Here is a 19,728-nt window from a genome sequence, read left to right on the forward strand (position 1 = left end):
ACAATTGAGATATTTGCTGCATCGTTAACATGTTTTTTTTGTTTTGTTTTTTTAATCTGCGTTTAAACCTCAAACCACTGAGTTACTGTGACACACGACAGAAGGGAACTCAGTACCGTCTGTCAGTGAGGGCCTCGCCTTACGCAGGCCCCCATCTTGTGTTTCCACGGTAACCTGAGCGTCGGAGTGAACAGCAACACACTGGACCTTTAAATCAAACGTGGAGAAGAAACACTTTTGTTTAAATCTGTTTTCACCTTTCCATCAACTTTAGTCGACTGATTTATTGATTATTGATCAGAACGACAGGAAACACTTACCTCAGCCTCGCTCGCTGTCTGCTTTTCCATAACGCACTTCTCGCTCTGCTCCACCCTACGTGTTTTTTTTCTGGTTTTCCATTGCTTCTTAGCTCCTCCCCAAAGTGGGCGGAGTCAGTGAGACTCATTTGCTTCGCTAAATGTCTTTTTAACTTTGATCTACAGTTGGACATTGTTGCTTTGACGTCATGCCGTGACGACTCTGACCAATCACAGGCCGGCACTCTGATGATGTCACATGTTTGTATCAGCTGATTACTCGTCAGGAGGAGAAGAAACATGAGTTAGAAATGTGTGATGGAAAAGCAACCTGTGTGTGTGTGTGTGTGTGTGTGTGTCTCTGTCTGTGTCTCTCCCTCTCACACACACACTAACTAAATGAAAGGCTGGACAGATGTGAAACTTTTGATAAAACAAACAACAACAATAATAACAATGACAGTGAGAATGAAAGTATTAATTTTGTTTTGTTTTTTAAAATCATCTCGTCGTTCAGCTCAAATTTATTTTGTGCCTTTTTTAAAAAAAAGTAATTTTAAGGATTTAAAAAAGGAGAAAAATATTAAATATATATATATAAGATTAGCTCTTATGCCTCGTTGCTAAGGCAACGGCATCCTTCACTCTCCTCCTGATCGTCCCTCCATCAACAGTTAAAAAGACTTTTCTGTGCCTTTTCTCTGTGTTTCGCCAAAGTTTTTTCGGCCCCGCCCCCCTGGTCCTTTCTGTCGCGACTTTTCTTTGCCTTTCACGCATTTGTCCATAAGTCCCGCCCTCCGTCGCCATGTCAGAAACTCTTTGTGCCTTCTTCTCTCTGTCTCTTTTCACTCTTTGATGGGACCGTGTGTCGATTGGGGAGGGGCGCAGTTCGTGCGTCCGCCCCCTTGTGGTTAGTTTCAGGTACTACATTGAATTAAATGATAATGATATAATATAAATATAGTGAAACATAACAGTGTGTGTTTGTGGTTTTCGCACCCCCAACCACTGGTCACTTTATTAGGTACATGCTACACCACTTTTTTCTATCTCTGATGAAACAACCCATTTAATGCTAATGTTCTGTACATTTTATGCAACATTTATCACGTTTCTGGAAACAGAAATTTGTCATTTTTTATAATTAGTAGATTCATAAATAATGACCAAAGCCAATTATTGAAATAATATCAAATATCAACGCAACTGATACATTTGTCGACCTGTCTTAGGTGTGTGTGTATGTATATATATATCTATATATACACATAAATATATATATATACACACATATATGTATATACATATATGTGTACGTATTAGAGCTGAACCAATTGCTTAATCGATTACTAAATTAATCGACAACTATTTTGATAATCTAATCGGTTCTAAGCTTTTTCCATGATTAAAACAAGATTTACGATTGTTTAAGCTTCTTAAATGTGAGTATTTTCTTAATGTCTTTGCTCCATACAACAAAAAAATTATTAAAAGTGAATCATTTTGGTTTCTGGACAAAACAAGACATTTGAGAACATCATCATTTCCAGGTTTGACGAACACTGATCCACATTTTTTTAAGGTTTTCTTATATTTTATGGACCAAATGATTAATCGAGAAAATAATCGACAGATTAATCGATTATGAAAATAATCGTTAGTTGCAGCTCATATAGTCCATATATATGTATATATATATGTATACACATATGTATGCATGTATATATATTTAAAATAATGTGTAAAACGTGTAAAAACAACATATTAAGAGTTAAATATGTTGTTTTAAACTATAGACTATTTAATAGTCAAAGCGTTATGGCAAAAAAAAATTACATAGGAAGTAGTAAAAAGGCGAAGGCTCTTATTTTGAAAGCCAGGTTGAAAGGAAGTGGTGCTAAAATCTGCTTGAGCTGCTTGATCGTTTACTAAGATGAAGGACTAAAACAAAAGCGGAAATCAAAACGTAAAACAATGTAGACAAAACCTCATAGAACGTTTTTATTTCAAATCGCTGAACCTTCTGTAAACAGTATGAACAGGAAGTCGTCTAGCTTGCACATGCGCAGAAGAAACCGGGTTTTCCGGTATAACTCGGGTGTCTGGCCGACAGTAAATAAACGCACGGTAAGAGGAACAATCACGAATAAACGGACGAAAACGCGTTGTTGTGCGTTTCTCTGTGCTTTAAAAAAAGAAAAAAAGAATCGGAATTGCGAAATGTTGATGTTTTTCCGTTGCACGCACTGGAATCTCACAAGCTAGCTAACACAACATTAGCCAGAGAGTTGTGACGCAATCAAAGCGCGTTTCTTTGCACATTCTGGTTCTCGCTCAACTGGGCGCGATTTAAACCAACGGTATTAAGACAATGTACGATTTTATTTTAAAAGCCGCTGCTTTTTTAAAAAACAAAAACAAATAGAACTCCATTAATAAAACTACAATTTAGATTAAACGTATCAATCGGAAAGAGGTTCATTCTTAGCAAAGTAAAATCTAATGTTTACTTTGGCGCACAATGTCAACTGTTTCGAGTTACCATGACAACGGTGCAAAGTCGGAGGAAATACTCATCAAATATTGATGTGGGTCCCAGATTTTGTGCACGTCAAGGTGGTTCCACGGCGCAGACGTTAAGAACTCGACTGAAGCCTATTTTTTTACAGTTATCTCAACTACATTTTGGTCTTTACTACAATTGCAGTCGTTTTGGTTTGGGAGAATCGTGACACGTCGTTCTTGTTTGGTCTGAATGTTCTCAGTCTTCAAGGCAGCGACATGTCGGCCGACACCAAGATCGCAGAGCTGCTCACGGAACTTCATCAGCTCATCAAACAGACCCAGGTGAGATGTTGTCAGAGAGCTTCACATCAGAAGAGCTTCTTTATTTCACACGTGTTAATGATCGCCGCTGTTTGCAGGAGGAGAGATCTCGCAGTGAACACAACCTCCTCAACATTCAGAAGACACACGAGAGGATGCAGACGGAGAACAAAAGTCAGTACATGCACCACAGCAAAGTTCACTGCAGGTCACATGACAATGTTTACATGTGAGGATAAAATCATCTGACTCCGCCTCTGCAGGTGGCGCTGTATTGGAGTTAGTGTGTGGTGAGTGAGACAGTGAGGTGGAGGGTGAGACAGATGGACACGTCTGCGGTGGTCGTGCAGTTTAAACGTCATGTCCTTCTTAAATGTCCTCAGACTATGAATCACATGACTCTGGTATGTTAGTCCAACTAAGACGAGTTCCATTTTAGTCGGACTAATGTAAACACATGACATTAGATATCGTAGAACTTGGAATTGGGAGAACCTGGATTTGGGAACTTGCAGCAGCCTCGCCAAGCCAAGATGGCTGCTGTTCGTCCAGATACTTTTACTGTTTACGTTTGTTTTTAACTCTGATGCCCTAACCCTTGACCTCACATGACCTCACTCTCCTGTCACTGTGTCATCAGCTTCTCCGTACTACCGCACCAAGCTGAGAGGACTGTACACCACTGCCAAAGCAGACGCCGAGGCCGAGTGCAGGTGAGTCAGCGCGTCTTTACACACTTTACATTTCAGTCACTTACAAAAGAGGAATAAACCGCAGAGAAGAAGTCTCGGACAGACGGTGAGAGTGCAGGGGAGGGGTAACAGCAGACTGTTATCAGGGCGTTAGCGGGCTGTTATTAGACAGTTAGCGGACTGTTATTAGGCCGTTAGCGGACTGTTATCAGGCGCATCAGGCGTTAACAGAATGTTATCAGGATCAGCGTTAGCGGACTGTTATCAGGGCATTAGCGGGCTGTTATCAGGGCGTTAGTGGATCAGGCGTTAACGGACTGTTATCATGCGTCAGCTGTTATCAGGGGCGTTAGCGGACTGTTATCAGGGCGTTAGCGGACTGTTATTAGATAGTTAGCGGACTGTTATTAGCGACCGCGTTAGCTGTTATCAGGCGTTAGTGGGCTGTTATTAGACAGTTAGCGGACTGTTATTAGACCGTTAGCGGACTGTTATTAGGACGTTATGTTATCAGGGCGTTAACTGTTATTAGCGAGTTAGCGGACTGTTATTTAGGCTGTTATCACTGTTATCAGCGGGCTGTTATTAGACAGTTAGCGGACTGTTATCTGTTATTAGGCCGTAGTTAGCGGGCTGTTATCAGGCGTTAGTGGACTGTTATCCAGTTTATCAGGGCGTTAACGGACTGTTATCGCAGCGGACTGTTATCAGGGCGTTAGCGGACTGTTATCGGCGTTAGCCTGCAGTTAGCGGACTGTTATTAGCCTGTTATTAGGCGTTAGCGGACTGTTATCATCTGTTATCAGCGTTAGTGGGCTGTTATCAGTTAGCGGACTGTTATTAGCCGTTAGCCCCGTTATGTTATCAGGGCGTTAGTGGACTGTTATCAGGGCGTTAACAGAATGTTATCAGGGCATTAACGGACTGTTATCAGCGTTAGCGGACTGTTATTAGATAGTTAGCGGACTGGGCGTTGTTATCAGGGCAGGCTCAGCGGACTGTTATCAGGGCGTTAACAGGCTGTTATCAGGGCGTCAGCGGACTGTTATCAGGGCGTTAACAGGCTGTTATCAGGGCGTCAGCGGACTGTTATCAGGGCGTCAGCGGACTGTTATCAGGACGTTAACAGACTGTTATCAGGGCGTTAGCGGAAAAGCCTGATTATCATAGTAACGATAGGGTTAACATCAACATCCCTCTCGTCCTGCAGCATTCTACGTCATGCCCTGGATAAAATCGCAGAAATCAAGTCGTTGTTGGAGGAGAGGAGGATCGGTATGAAGAGCAACAGTCAATGTCCACCGTGCTGTAAAAATGTCAATTCTCTAACGATGAGCTTTGATTCTGCAGCTGCTAAGATGGCAGGAGTTTACAGCGACACTGATCCGCCCAGGAAGACAATGAGGCGCGGCGTCCTCATGACCCTCCTCCAGCAGTCGGCCATGACGCTGCCGCTGTGGATCGGAAAACCCGGGGAAAGGTAAGGACTACGTACGACTGTTTTCTGAGTGAGTGAGTGAGTGAGTGTGTGAGCGTCTGGGTGAGAGTCCACAAACTAAAATGATTCAGTTTGAATGATCGTTTGTTTTTATGTAGCAAAGAAACCAAAAAATATTCACATTTAAGAAGCTGAAAAATGACAGGAACTGGTTTTAAATATTAAATATAAAATCAAAATAGTTGATGATTCATTTGGTATTTGATAAATAATCAGTGAGTAAACGTTCTAATAATGTTGATCTTTGGTCAGTCCGCCTCCACTGTGTGGAGCCACTCCTGCCAACAGCGACTACGTGGCCAAGCAGGGCGACAAAGTGGCAGCAAGGGTGAAAGCCGTGGACGGAGACGAGCAGTGGATCCTGGCTGAGGTCGTCAGCTACAACCACTCCACCAACAAGTGAGAGCGCCACCTGCTGCACACACACAATCAAAGCTTTACCTGAGAAGTTAAAGGGGACATATTATACAATATTTCCCCATTAAAATAGTTCCCTGGTGTCCTAATGAATGTGTCAGTGACATGCTTTGGTCAAAATACCAAGGATGAAGCATCATAGTAGTTCAATAACCCTGCTAAACCCGCCCCTTTCAGAACACTCGGTTTTTGTGCATGGTCCCTTTTATATGCAAATGAGACACAGGCAAACACACACCCACTTCTTCCAGGGGGTTTCTGATTTGTCCTCTTTACAGCGCTCACTCGCTCAGCTCCATTCCTCTCCCCCTCCCTCCACTAGTTCTCTGACAATATCAACATGGCAGCGTGAGCAGAAAACAGCGAGAGTGGCGTCACAGGAAGAGACGTCCTACATAAGGATTGAGCCGAACACTGTCCAACTGTAAATCAGTTAAAAACACTTAGGGACAGCACCACTGATCCACCGCTGATCGCTGCATAAACAGCTGCTGTATGTGACTGTATCAGACTGAGTCTGTGCTCCAGTCATGGAGGACGTACTGAACAAATATGTTTAATTAGGACGTGTCAGAATGGTCAGTTATGACCTCTATGTGACCTTTTCTTAACAATGTGTGTGTTTGTACGTTGCTGACTAAATACTGATGTGAAGTGGTGCGAACACACAAACACACGTTTGCTGACTTTATCTGGCACATTAGCTTCATATATAAAATCCTCTGTAAAACACTGTGCTCCACTGTGCAGCCACCAACAGCACACTTGTCCTCCGCGTTGACATAATACCGCTCTTCCTCCCTCTTGCATAATGTGTCCCCTTTAACACTTCACTTTCTCCTCCAGGTACGAAGTGGACGACATCGATGAAGAAGGCAAAGAGTGAGTCCACGTTTCCTCTTAGTTCTCTTAGTCATCAGGTCTGAGTCAGAACTCAGAACTCAGACCTGATGACTGTGTGTGTGTGTGTGTGTGTGTGTGTGTGTGATCAGGAGACACACTCTGAGCCGGCGGCGGATCATCCCTCTGCCACAGTGGAAGGCAAACCCAGAGACGGACCCTGAAGCTCTGTTCAGCAAAGACCAGCTGGTTCTGGCTCTGTACCCCCAGACCACCTGCTTCTACAGAGCCCTCATCCACACCCCACCACACAGGGTGAGACCCTGACCTGGTACCATGTCCTCATCAGAACCACAGCAATTCATGATATGTATGACATATATATATATGTATGTTCATTCATTATGATACTACTACATTACTGTGTGTGTGTGTGTGTGTGTGTCCAGCCTCAGGACGATTACTCGGTGTTGTTCGAGGACACGTCGTACGCTGACGGTTACTCTCCTCCTCTAAACGTGGCGCAGAGATACGTGGTCGCCTGCAAAGAGAACAAGAAGAAGTGATCAAGGCCTGGATACGAAAACCACACCAGACCAGAATGACTCTAATGGAGCCGGAGCCATCTTTTTTCTTCTTTTTTTTTTTATGCTGGATTATCTGTGACGAGCAACACAAACACCTGAGAACACACTTTAAATAAAAACTTCAAAGGATAAGTTTTGTTTTGTTTTGTTTGGAATCTTGGCGACTGTGCTGTGAGCGCCCTCTGCTGCTGAGAACCACAAACTCTCAGTGACAACAAAATGACTTTAGCCACTTTTAAGATCATATAAAAGATGAGCACAACAATAACAACCAGAAAGGCTGAGTCAGCATTCCCAACAAACTTGTGCAGTACCTGCATCTAACACCAGTCAACAAACATTTTTTCAAAATGAATCTTAAAACTGTCTATACACTTATATACGTTTACGTGTGTATATATATATATATATATATGTACATTATACACGATTAACCACGCCCCCTCATTTGCATACAGGATCGAATATGAAAAAGAACCTGGAAATAAATGTGGCGCTTCAAAATAAAAGTCTCCGGAAATAAGTGTCATTAGGAAATAAAAGGGAAATAAGTGTCATTACGAAATAAAAGTATAATTATATATATATTATATTTTTATTTCATAGCCATATTAACTTATTTCAGGGGTATGTTTATATATGTTTTTATTTCTTTCATTTTGACTGAGATGGCTCTCCATGGCAGAGGGGGCGCTCCTGTTCTTATAATACATCCGTGGGTGAACCAGGCTACGGAGTCCTGATCTCCCACAGTCCGTGAAGGCAGCAGCAAAAAGACTCCAAACAAAAAGAAGCGGTAAAATGGCGGAACTGGTGAGTGTCACTTTTCTGTGGCTCGTTTTCCCCCGTTAAAACGGCTGTTTACGTGTCCGTGACGTCATCGGCGAGCAGCGCGACGGTGTCGGCGGCGGAAAGTGAAGAAAAAGCCACGAACTGTGCGTTAGCGCGAGCGACATTAACCGCGTTTATGCTAGCGAGTCCACGCAAAATAAACGGCCGTTAGTTTGACTCTTAATCTGCAGCAGCGGCGCGAGGGAATCAATGTTCTCCACAAACTCTGGGCTGTTTGTTTAACATGTGGCTGGAACATTAGCAGCACACTCTGTGCCGTGAGCGCCCCCTGTCGACCCGCCTGCGCCCGGAACTAGCCAGGCTGGTGTTTCGATACCACCTTTTTTGTGTCCGATACCGATATCACAAACTCAAGTATCTACAGATACGATATCATTCCGATCCAGTCGTTTCAGAGCACTTGTGAAGCAGATAATGACACATTTATGCTGAGTCACAAACATTGTTCTCCCACAAAAGAAGAAATAAACGGTCCAAACGGGATTTGGCTAAAATGCTTTTGCTGATTTGTATTTTCATTTTCACACCCTGAGCATTAAAGCATGTGACATATAGAATTTTTGGATTCTCTGTCCGATGGTGAGTTGGACCATTACCGTCCCTGTTTCTCACACTCTGTCGCTGTGTTTCCAGTGGAACGGTTCAGTTTGATACGGCACGTTTTTGTTTTTGCATTTCCATGAGGAATTTCAGTTTCAATTTCAAAACGACTAAAATAACTGTGGATGGGATCGACACGGTTTCTTTCTCATCACGATAGAACCTGGTACCTGCTGTTTTTATTAGTTCCTGCTCTGACGAGGTTCAGCTGAGCCAATGCTGTCATGATGTCAACAGACTGACGGTCTCTGATTGGTCCACTGACAAGAACCCTCACTCACTCACTCACTCATGTGAAGGCAGCATGGACAATTCAATTCAATTCATTCATTCGTTCATTTAAAAGAGCCGTTCAAAAGACTCGACTCGTTGGTGAATGTCACAGCTGTTGTTGCTGCTATTGTTGTTGTTGTTGTTGTTAGTGTTTGCGTTAGCGTTAGCCTGCAGCTCAGTAAAGCTCCTCTCTGTGATTTGAAGGTCCCTGACAGCGACGCTCGGGCGATGAAGCCGCCGCCCAAACGCCGGCGTATCCTCGACGCTTCGGCGATCGTCCCTGTGCCAGTTTACTCCAGCAAGGTAAAGAAGCGCCGGTCGCAGCAGGAGCTGCACTCACGCCCTCTTTACTCCGTCACCTGAGTGTGTTTGTTTTCAGGTGAACAGTCTGCAGCTGACGTCAGCCACGCCCACTTTCTCAGAAAAGGAACACGCAGGTAAAAATACGTGTGTGTGTGTGTGTGTGTGTGTGTGTGTGTGTGTGTGTGTGTGAGAAAGCTGACAGAATCACCTGATCGTTTGTGAGCAGGTGACGGTCTGTGGTCGGAGTTCTCGTGTGACCGCAGGTCAGCGAGTGACTTCACCAATAGTGACTCTGAGGAAGAGGAGGAAGAACACGGTGACAACAAAGCGTTCAAAACCCAAACGTAAGTGAGGAAGCTCAGGTGACGCCGCACTCGCGCCGCGACACGTTTACAGCTTCTGAAATGTGAATATTTTCTTAATCTTAATTTATGATAAACCTCGGGGTGGAGTGGCTCAGCAGTTAAGACCGGCACCCTGTGTGTGAAAGACATCATGGTCGCACTGGTCGCAAGTTGACTCCACCCCTGGCTGATTGTACTTAATTCCATTGTAAGTTGCTTTGGATAAAAGCGTCTGCTAAATGTAATGTAATGTAATGCTTTTCCCTCTTTTTCTCAGAGAGGTCGTCCGCTGTCCGTCTCCTCCTGGGAGTCCAGTCCAGAAACAGTCCAGAAAAGTCATAAAGACCATCAGGTGAGTCAGGACGTGATTTTTAACCTTTGACACCGAACACACGGAGTTCAATAATCACGTCACGCGTTAAATCTGGGACTAGAATTCTTTATTTGAACGTGACTCTGATTCTCTGTGTTTTCTCCTCAGTGAGATCGACAGCAGACTCCAGGTGCTCAACTCCCTCTTGTCTCCGGAGACTCGGGACAGAACCGAGACCAGGACCAGGAGCAAACGCAACCGCCGCCAAGTCTCCCCGCCTCCGACGTCAAAGGAGGAGGAGCAAGATGATGGTGATGTCATCATGGTGAATCCTGAAGCAGGCTCGTGTTCGTCTCCGTACAGCTCGTCCGTGCGGGAGATTCCTCTGAAGATCCGCTGCCGCACAGACGTCCACAAGATCGCCGTCCTGTCTGTACGTACAAACAACAAAGGTCATGAGGTTTCACCCTCTCATGAGCAGTTTCACCCTCTCATCATGGTCAGTCTGGGTTTATTTAAATATTTTTGTCAGTTATTTAACCGTTTAAGAATCTCAGTCCTGAGAAGATGACATCACAGACCATGTCACTCACTCACACTCACTCACTCAGTGAGTGGGCGTGTCTGTGATGAACGTTGTATCGTCCTTCAGTCGACGCCTGTGAGGGACGTGTTGTCCCAGCTGTCTGCTGTCCTTCATGTCCCCGAGCCCCGCCTCCTGCTGCTGAAGGAGGAAGTGGAGCTGGCGACAGACGCCACAGTCGGTGAGATCGGCCTCGGCATCGCAGACATCGTAGGTCAGTCGTTTCACCGTCTACGAGAAACTGAACACACGATTATTTTTATTCATTGATGAATTCAGTTTGTGTCATTTTTCAGCTTCTTAAATGTGAATGTTTTATATATATAATAATAATAATATTATATCATTTATTGAATCCTAACTTTGACTCGACAAACACGTAAGAGGATGAAAATGTGACGTATAAACGCCCCAGGACGTCCATAAAAGGAGTTGTGTTTTATTCCCATGGTGCACCTGCGGCACTGATCTGTGCCTCGTGGTCACGGAGGAAAGAAAGCAGTGACGTGGTGTGGACCTCACGTTTGTTTTTTGATTTTGGTGCAGAGTGTGTCGTCATGGCAGCCGAGGACAAAGTCAAAGGAACGGACGTGATCACCATTAAACTGCAGAGCAAAGACAGAGACTCTGCGCAGGAGTTTTCTCTCAACAGAGTTCGTAGTCCGTCTTCTTTTTGACGTCCGCGTCGCAGCGGAACACAAACTGATCACGTGACGTTGTCGTTTCAGGACGCGCCGCTGGCCTCTGTCTTCTCTCAGTATCTGTCCAGGGTTCCTCCCACCTCTCGCACCAAGGTCGCCTTCTACTTCGACGGCTCCAAAGTGACACGCAGACAGACGCCGGCCCAGCTGGACATGGAGGACGGAGACATCGTCGAAGTTTGGACTTAAAGCCTTCTGGATCCGTTTCCTGTCTTCCAAAAATGTTGTAGTTTAGTTATTAACTTTATTAAAGTCACTTTATGGTAAACTGAGTCCACACATCACAGCATGTTATCTTTTCACTGTCTTTGATCATGAGGAAGCGGCTCAGTCAGACGCACATGTGGCACTTTCTTATCTTCACACGCTTTAAGTAGATTAAAGTAGAAACATCAGCTGCTGTCTCGGATGTAGAGTTCAAACCTAAAGTAACAGCCGTTTGTGTATAGAGTTCTTTAAAGAGTAAAAGTACAAGTGTGTGTGTGCAGAAAATGGCACTTTTTATAATGTTACTTGACATTTACATTTTAAGTTAAGTAAAAGTATAAAAAAAAAAAAGTGAGGCGTTAGGATTGGGCCACGGTGGATCAGTGGTAGGGTTGTAGGTTCAATTCCTGGCTCATGAGCTCATGTTGCAGCGTCTGAATGAAAAGTGACGTAAAGAAATACAGACCATAATAGTTTTATTTAATAAAAGCACAACACTGGGCAACTATGGACTGAAACCTGTTTTCACGTCACCGGCGTCCTTCATCCCCACACACACACACACCGGTCGTCACGTGACTCCTCCGATGGTAAAGTCATGTGAGCAACCGGAAGTTTACAGAGGATCCGTCATGGCGGCGGTGAAGAGGATTCGTCTGCCGTGAAGTGTGCACTCCAGAGACCGAGTCCCGCAGACCGAGACACCGCGTTCACTCCTCGGGGAAACGTCAGACGGCGTCGCGCCGGTATGAGCTCCGTGTAGCGGCCAGCGGTTTGGAGAGAAGACCGTGAGCCCTGACTCATCCTCCAGGTAAACAACACAAACAAACATCAGGCGGAACTCGACAACAACAACAACTATCGTTTCATAAAAACGTTTGATTTTGTTATTTCTTCACAAACTTTAATCTTTTACAATAAAAGTTCACGATATTATCGTCCATCACGAGATATAAAAGAAAGTCGATAATATGTCTCTCACGTGACATGTTACCGTCAACAACACAAAAGCTGCTGTGCCACAGTGGGCGGGATTAATCCAGGAGCTCACGATTATTTATCATCATCAATCATAAACCGACCTCTAAATGTCTGCGGACTCCGGTCCAGACGCCGTCCGATCCGGATCCATTTCCTTTGATCACTGATAAAGAGGAGCATTTATCTGACGCACGTGCCATAAATCCATACACTTCCTGTTTGTGTTTCAAAGTATAAGTTGTCATGAGGGAAAACCGTTGGTCTAATTTAATGTCGTTAATTCTGTACGTCAATGTTTCCACATGTTTCCACATGTTCATACATTTTTGTGGAATTTATAGAAAAATATTTTACTCTAAAGCATAAAAAATTGTCCAGGTTTCACCAGAAATTTCAACAATGAAAACATGAATAAAAACAGTTTAGTTTAATTTAAGTTTTAAACTGTTAACTGTTTTTAGCAGCTTTAAGCAGCAGTAGATGCTATTCACATGAGTGAATGAGTGAATGAGTGAGTGGATGAGTGATAACATTCTCTCTCTCTCTCTCTCTGCAGTGGCGGACATGTCTCAGGACGAGCCCACGTCGGACACTGCTCCGTTCTTCTCCGACGACAGCGAGGCCGAGGCTCAGGAGCAGCATGGCGGCGCGGTGGATCAGCGGCAGGAGGAGGCTCCGGCCAGCGGCGTGTCCGGCGTGCGAGCCCTGCTCACTGTCCTCATCCTCAGCTACATCAATCTGCTCAACTACATGGACAGGTTCACTGTGGCCGGTACAGCAGTCTGAGCTCCTTCACTGATTCTAATGATTCGAACGATTCTAATGATTCGAACGATTCTAATGATTCGAACGATTCTAATGAAAACAAACCGCGTTACCGCGTTAAGTCACTTGTGTCTTTAAACCAGCGTTAAAGTGATAGCTGATGGTTTTTGAAGTGGAAACTGAAGTTTGTTAACCACACCAAAGCTCATGGAGAAAATCAGTGATTTTAGCTGGCAGGGACACAGGAGCTGCTGGTCCTCTGCTGCCTCGTGTGGTCACTTTGTGTCACTGAGTTAAGTCTAAATGAAATATTTCAAATGCCGAATTTTACAAATTAAAATATTAGAACTAAGTGATGGAGGCAGCAGTGGATCAACAAGTCCTGTGTGCTGTGATGTTAAAATCACTGTTTTTCTCTATGAGGTTTGGTGTGGGAGAGTGAGTGGTTTACGAACTTCTGTCTCACAATGAGTTAAAGATGTGAACGGGTGACGTAGACATCGTAGACTCAAAGTGACGTAGATCAGTAGTTTTGACATGGTTTGTGTAGGTTCTTGCCACAGGGGGCGCTCACAGCACAGGCAGCTTTGAGAATGTGTCCATACTTTCCACAGCTCATAAGTTTGTCTTTTCTTCCGTCACCAGGTGTTCTCCCCGACATCGAGCATTATTTTGGGATTGATGATGAAAAGTCTGGTTTACTCCAAACTGGTGAGTCACTGAGCAGCGTGTGAACATCCTGTCATGTTTGTCATGTCGCTGAGTTTGGACTTGATTTAGTCAGACAGGTAAAGTCTGACTGCGCCAGAAGAGTCACGGGATGTTACTGTGGTCTGATGGTCCTTAGGACCTGTTTCTGGATCTTGATGCCCTCCCTGATCCAGTCCCCGCAGCTAAAAGTGGATAAAATCATTTTTTGTCCTCAAACGTCTCATTTTTTTTTCAAAACCGAGGCGTTTGAGGACAAAGACGAGTCATGAATTTCATGTGGTATGAGTTTGAAACAAACGACCAGCAGGGGGCAGTGTTGATGATTGTTGTGTTGGTGTTGTGCGTTTTCTCGTCAGTGTTTATTTGCAGCTACATGTTCCTGGCGCCGTTGTTTGGTTACCTGGGCGACCGCTACAACAGGAGGTTGATCATGAGCGTGGGAATTGCGTTCTGGTCCCTGGTGACGCTCGCCAGCTCCTACACGCCCAAAGAGGTGAGACGCTAGCCACGCCCACTTCTCCATGCTGAGCGCTGGCAAAGCCTCGCTTCTAACACCGCTTCTGTTTCCCCGCAGCATTTCTGGCTGCTACTGCTGACGCGAGGCCTGGTTGGCGTCGGCGAGGCCAGTTACTCCACCATCGCTCCCACCATCATCGCCGACCTCTACGTGGACGAGAGGAGGACAAACATGCTGTCCGTCTTTTATTTCGCCGTCCCAGTGGGCAGGTGAGGCACAAACAGCTATGTAATAAAACTTAACTAAAAGATTGTTTTGAGGTGACCCGTGTGTGGGTCCCAACCCACTCATTGAGAACCTCAGTTGTAATCTGTCTCCATCTTCTCCTCCTGTCAGTGGCCTTGGATACATCGCAGGGTCACAAGTCAGTAACGTGACGAAGGACTGGCACTGGGCTCTGAGGGTACGTTCATCCCATAACCTAAACGCCTGACCTTTGACCCTGTTAGCTGTGCTGACCTCTGACCCTGTTACCTGTCTGTCAGGTGACTCCAGTGCTGGGCCTGGTCGCAGTGTTGCTGCTGCTGCTCGTGGTCAAGGAACCCAAACGAGGAGCCATCGAGGCTCGATCTGAGGATCACCTGCACCGAACCAACTGGCTGACAGACCTGAGGGCGCTCATCAAGAAGTAAGAAGCTGAAAATGACAGGAAGTAGAAAATATTCACATTTAAAAAGCTGAAAATGACAGGAAGTAGAAAATATTCACATTTAAGAAGCTGAAAATGACAGGAAGTAGAAAATATTCACATTTAAAGCAGCGAAAAGACAGAAAAAATGATAGAAAATATTCACATTTAACAAGCTGAAAATGACAGGAAGTAGAAAATATTCACATTTAGAAGCTGAAAATGACAGGAAGTGAAAATATTCACATTTAAGAAGCTGAAAATGACAGAAAAATATTCACATTTAAAGTGACATAAAGTAGAAAATATTCACATTTAGAAGCTGAAAATGACAGAAGTAGAAAATATTCACATTTAAGAAGCTGAAAATGACAGGAAGTAGAAAATATTCACATTTGAAGCTGAAAATGACAGGAAGTAGAAAATATTCATTTAGAAGCTGAAAATTAGAAAATATTCACATTTACAAGCTGAAAATGACAGAAGTAGAAAATATTCACATTTAAAGCTGAAAATGACAGGAAGTAGAAAATATTCATTTAAGAAGCTGAAAATGACAGGAGTAAAAATATTCACATTTAAAAGCTGAAAATGACAGAAAGTAGAAAATATTCACAAAAATATTCACATTTAAAAATGACATAAAGTGAAAATATTCACATTTAGAAGCTGAAAAAGACAGGAAGTAGAAAATATTCACATTTAAGAAGCTAAAATGACAGGAGTAGAAAATATTTCACATTTAAGAAGTTAAAAAATGACAGGAAGTAGAAAATATTCACATTTAAGAAGCTGAAAATGACAGAAAGTAGAAAATATTCACATTTAAAATGACATAGTAGAAAATATTCACATTTAAGAAGCTGAAAATGACAGGAAGTAGAAAATATTCACATTTAAGAAGCTAAAAAATGACAGGAAGTAGAAAATATTCACATTTAAGAAGCTACATTTAAGAAGCTGAAAATGACAGAAAGTAGAAAATATTCACATTTAAAATGACATAAAGTAGAAAATATTCACATTTAACAAGCTGAAAATGACAGGAAGTAGAAAATATTCACATTTAAGAAGCTAAAAAATGACAGGAAGTTGAAAATATTTATGTTTAAGAAGCTGAAAAATAACAGTGCTGCTGATCTGTCTCTGTTTTTCTGCAGCTCCAGCTTCGTGTTGTCCACGTTTGGCTTCACAGCCGTGGCCTTCGTCACTGGTTCTCTGGCTCTTTGGGCTCCAACGTTCCTCCTCAGAGCCGCCATCTTCACAGGGAAGAAGGCGCCGTGCGTGGACGGACACTGCGCCTCCTCCGACAGGTGATGCATCGTTAAAGTGACAGCGCAGGTATTTTTCACGTGTGACTCCATCTGAAGTTTGTTTCTTTTGCCACAGTCTGATTTTCGGGGCCATCACCTGCGTCACAGGTGTGCTGGGCGTGGCCAGCGGTGTGCAGGTCAGTCGGCAGCTGAAGAAGAAGACGGCCAGAGCGGATCCGCTGGTGTGTGCCGCCGGTCTGCTGCTGTCGGCGCCATTCCTCTACCTGGCCATCGTGTTCGCTGAGAGCAGCACCGTCGCCACATACGTGAGTTCCTGTCAGGGCTGAGAAGAAAACTCGTAAACCTGTGAATTCAACACACACACACACACACACACACGCACACACACACACACACACAGCCTGTGCTTGTCTGTCCTTCCAGGTTTTCATCTTTCTTGGAGAAACGTTCCTGAGCATGAACTGGGCCATCGTGGCCGACATCCTGCTGGTGAGGAGCTCTCTGTGTTTGTGTCACATTTCAGCTCCTTACACATCGTACACACGCTACACACTCTACACATGTTGCAAAGTTACACACGTTACACACTGTACACATCTTACACACACTACACACGTTACACACACTACACACGTTACAAACGTTACACACGTTACAAAGGTTACACACGCTACACACGTTACAAAGTTACACACGTTACACACTGTACACATCTTACACATGTTACACACTCCACGCACGTTACAAAGTTACACACGTTACACACACCACCACGTTACACCGTTACACGCTACCGCGTTACATGTTACCGTTACGCGTTACCGCGTTACACGCTACGCGTTACATCTTACACGTTACAAAGGTTACACCGCTACACACGTTACAAAGTTAAACACGTTACACACTGTACACATCTTACACACATTACAAACGTTACAAAGGTTACACACGCTACACACGTTATACACGTTACACACATTACAGATGTTACACATGTTACACACGTTACAAAAGTTACACACGCTACACACGTTACACATCTTACACACATTACAAATGTTACAAAAGTTACACACGCTACAAACGTTACACATGTTACAAACGTTACATACGTTATAGATGTTACAAACGTTACACAGGTTACACACGCTACACACGCTACACATGTTATACACGCTACACACGTCTGTAATGTTACAGACGTTACAAACACTACACACGTTACACACGTTACAGATGTTACAAAGGTTACAGACGTTACAGTTGTCATTAATGTCGTTGTTGCTCTTCAGTACGTGGTCGTTCCAACACGCCGCTCCACAGCTGAGGCTCTGCAGATCGTCATCTCTCATCTGTTTGGAGACGCTGGGAGTCCTTACCTGATCGGAGTGGTATGATCGCACACACACACACACACACAAGTCAAAACATGTCACAGTGTCACATATGCACAGGTGCTTATGTGTGTGTGTGTGTGTGTGTGTGTGTCTCTGTGTGTGTGTGTGTGTGTGTGTGTCTCAGGTCTCAGACTCCCTCAGAAGAAGTGACTCGTTCCTCTGGCAGTTCCGCTCTCTTCAGCTCTCTCTGCTGCTCTGCACATTTGTCTCTGTGGTGGGTGGGGCTTTCTTCCTCGCCACCGCCCTCTTCATTGAAAGGGATCGATGCCGGGCTGAGAAGGGCACCCCCACAGGTGAGAGGCAGTATGGATTCAGAGAGTTTTGTTTTTACAGGTTTATCACGTTTATACTGTTAGTCTCACCCTCTCACCTCCATCAATCTCACCCTCTTACCTCCATCAGTCTCACCCTCTCATGTCCTCAGTGTCACCCTCTCATCTCCATCAGTCTCACCCTCTCATCTACTCAGTCTCACCCTCTCACCCTCTCTGTTCACAGACGATGAACCCATCGTTGTGCCAAAGAGCGGCCGATCCACACGAGTTCCAGTGTCCAGTGTTTTGATCTGACCACACACACACACACACACACACACACACACACACACACAGGGACTGAACTATCTGCCATGCAGAGACTTTTTTTAAGTTTGTTTTTTAACGTTCTTTCATTTTTTTTTGCTTGTAACCTTTTTAAAGGAACAGTGACACTAACTAACTCTCACAGCTCCCCCTTCTCCTCCAACTCCATAAAATCTACGTCAGTTTAAGTTTCTACGGTGTCTTAAAAACACGATCACGTCTTCATCTCACTGTCCTGTTTTCCAACAGGAAACTGAAGTTTGTAAACCGCTCACTCTCCAAAACCAAACCCCATAGAGAAGATCAGTGATTTTAATGTCACACACACAGCAGATGTTGATCCACTGCTGCCTCCATCACTAAGTTATACAATTCTATAAAAATAAAAGTTCAAATGTCTTATTTTGTGAATTCTGAATTAAAAATCATTCATTCAGACTTATCGCAGTGACACAAAGTGACCACACGAGGAAGCAGAAGACCAGCAGCTCCTGTGTTCCTGCAGCTAAAATCACTGATTTTCTCTATGAGGTTTGGTGTGGGAGTGAGCGGTTTACAAACGTCAGTTTCACAGTGAGATAAAGACGAATGTTCTGTAAGTTTGAAAAACAGCTACACTTGAAAAAGCTGAATTGTCTATTCATCACGATTTGTTCAAATGCATAAATATTTGTTGATGTTAATAATCAAAGTTGTTTGATCTTAAATGGTTGTTTTTCTTTAATATGAAGTCAACAGTAGTTTGTGTGTTATTAACAGGCTCAGGTCGATCATTTTTCTTATTTAATGAATCGCAAAATGTGTTTATACTGATGCGAATGTACGGAGGCCCAGAGAGGCAAAAATAAAATGAAAGTTAAAAGTTCAAATTTAAAGGACAAAATCTAATTTATTTACATGAATGGAAAAAAGAAGTTCTTAAAAACAACATTTTTGTCAAAACCAAAACAAACTTGCCTGTCGGGCTTCCGTACAGGAGAACCTGATCATTCTGTACGTCCACTTTTATTTTTGGGAAACGTTTGATTTTCATTGATTTTCAGAGCGAATGAATGTGTGATGTTTTTCCACCAATAAAAAAAACACATTTTCTTTCATCCGTTCATTTCACTTTTTAGATGTTCAAAACATCAAAGTCGAGATATTCTTTGAATCTTTAAGAATGTCCTGTCAAAGTTCTAAACAAAATAATTATCAGGATATTAAGATAATTGCTCTAAAAGATCTGCTTTAGTCTCAAACACCTGAGGTCACCTTCAGGTTCATGAGGTGGAACCTTTTAAAAAAAAAACTACAAATGTGAAAAGTGAATAAAATTATGGAAAAATAAATTCAAACCTTCACTCCGAGAACCCTCTAACTGAGAACTATAGAACCTTCACTCCAAGAACCTTCTAAATGAGAACCATAGAACTTTCACTCCAAGAACTTTCTAAATGAGAACCATAGAACCTTCACTCGAAAACCTTCTAAATGAGAACCAGAGAACCTTCCTCGAGAACCCCCTAAATAGGAACATAGAACCTTCACTCCAGAACT

General features: G+C 43.5%; 3 protein-coding genes across 5 annotated transcripts; all 3 read left to right on the top strand.

Annotated features, from left to right (window-relative positions):
- Positions 1 to 2,218: 2,218 nt before the first annotated feature.
- On the top strand, positions 2,219 to 7,289 carry sgf29 (SAGA complex associated factor 29). 2 transcript variants are annotated; one of them, XM_044050809.1, is made up of 10 exons: positions 2,219 to 2,426; positions 3,065 to 3,146; positions 3,224 to 3,299; positions 3,766 to 3,838; positions 5,028 to 5,092; positions 5,168 to 5,297; positions 5,568 to 5,714; positions 6,579 to 6,614; positions 6,725 to 6,903; positions 7,022 to 7,150. In XM_044050809.1, exons 2-9 carry the CDS (start codon positions 3,081 to 3,083, stop codon positions 6,897 to 6,899), a joined length of 768 nt encoding a protein of 255 aa, XP_043906744.1. In that variant the 5' UTR covers positions 2,219 to 2,426; positions 3,065 to 3,080; the 3' UTR covers positions 6,900 to 6,903; positions 7,022 to 7,150. The 2 variants fall into 2 exon arrangements, with proteins under 2 accessions (XP_043906744.1, XP_043906743.1); XM_044050808.1 differs by having other exon boundaries at positions 2,222 to 2,426; positions 6,725 to 6,887; positions 7,022 to 7,289.
- Positions 7,290 to 7,882: 593 nt separating this feature from the next.
- On the top strand, positions 7,883 to 19,286 carry spns1 (spinster homolog 1 (Drosophila)). Of its 2 annotated transcripts, XM_044050806.1 has the most exons (19): positions 7,883 to 7,972; positions 9,089 to 9,187; positions 9,264 to 9,321; positions 9,414 to 9,531; positions 9,809 to 9,883; positions 10,013 to 10,277; positions 10,497 to 10,641; positions 12,873 to 13,088; positions 13,727 to 13,792; positions 14,149 to 14,285; positions 14,367 to 14,518; positions 14,646 to 14,712; positions 14,795 to 14,937; positions 16,098 to 16,250; positions 16,327 to 16,516; positions 16,635 to 16,700; positions 17,504 to 17,602; positions 17,733 to 17,901; positions 18,107 to 19,286. In XM_044050806.1, exons 1-19 carry the CDS (start codon positions 7,961 to 7,963, stop codon positions 18,175 to 18,177), a joined length of 2,301 nt encoding a protein of 766 aa, XP_043906741.1. In that variant the 5' UTR covers positions 7,883 to 7,960; the 3' UTR covers positions 18,178 to 19,286. The 2 variants fall into 2 exon arrangements, with proteins under 2 accessions (XP_043906741.1, XP_043906740.1); XM_044050805.1 differs by lacking the exons at positions 7,883 to 7,972; positions 9,089 to 9,187; positions 9,264 to 9,321; ... (2 more) ...; positions 10,013 to 10,277; positions 10,497 to 10,641 and adding an exon at positions 11,895 to 12,146.
- Positions 10,744 to 11,400, top strand: LOC122785153 (nuclear factor of activated T cells 2 interacting protein). The gene is made up of 2 exons (XM_044050810.1): positions 10,744 to 11,080; positions 11,156 to 11,400. The coding sequence occupies exons 1-2, from the start codon at positions 10,985 to 10,987 to the stop codon at positions 11,315 to 11,317; spliced, it is 258 nt and encodes an 85-aa protein (XP_043906745.1). The 5' UTR covers positions 10,744 to 10,984; the 3' UTR covers positions 11,318 to 11,400.
- Positions 19,287 to 19,728: the final 442 nt, after the last annotated feature.

Source organism: Solea senegalensis, linkage group LG19 (genome assembly GCF_019176455.1).
Source record: "Solea senegalensis isolate Sse05_10M linkage group LG19, IFAPA_SoseM_1, whole genome shotgun sequence".
Lineage (NCBI taxonomy): Eukaryota > Metazoa > Chordata > Actinopteri > Pleuronectiformes > Soleidae > Solea > Solea senegalensis.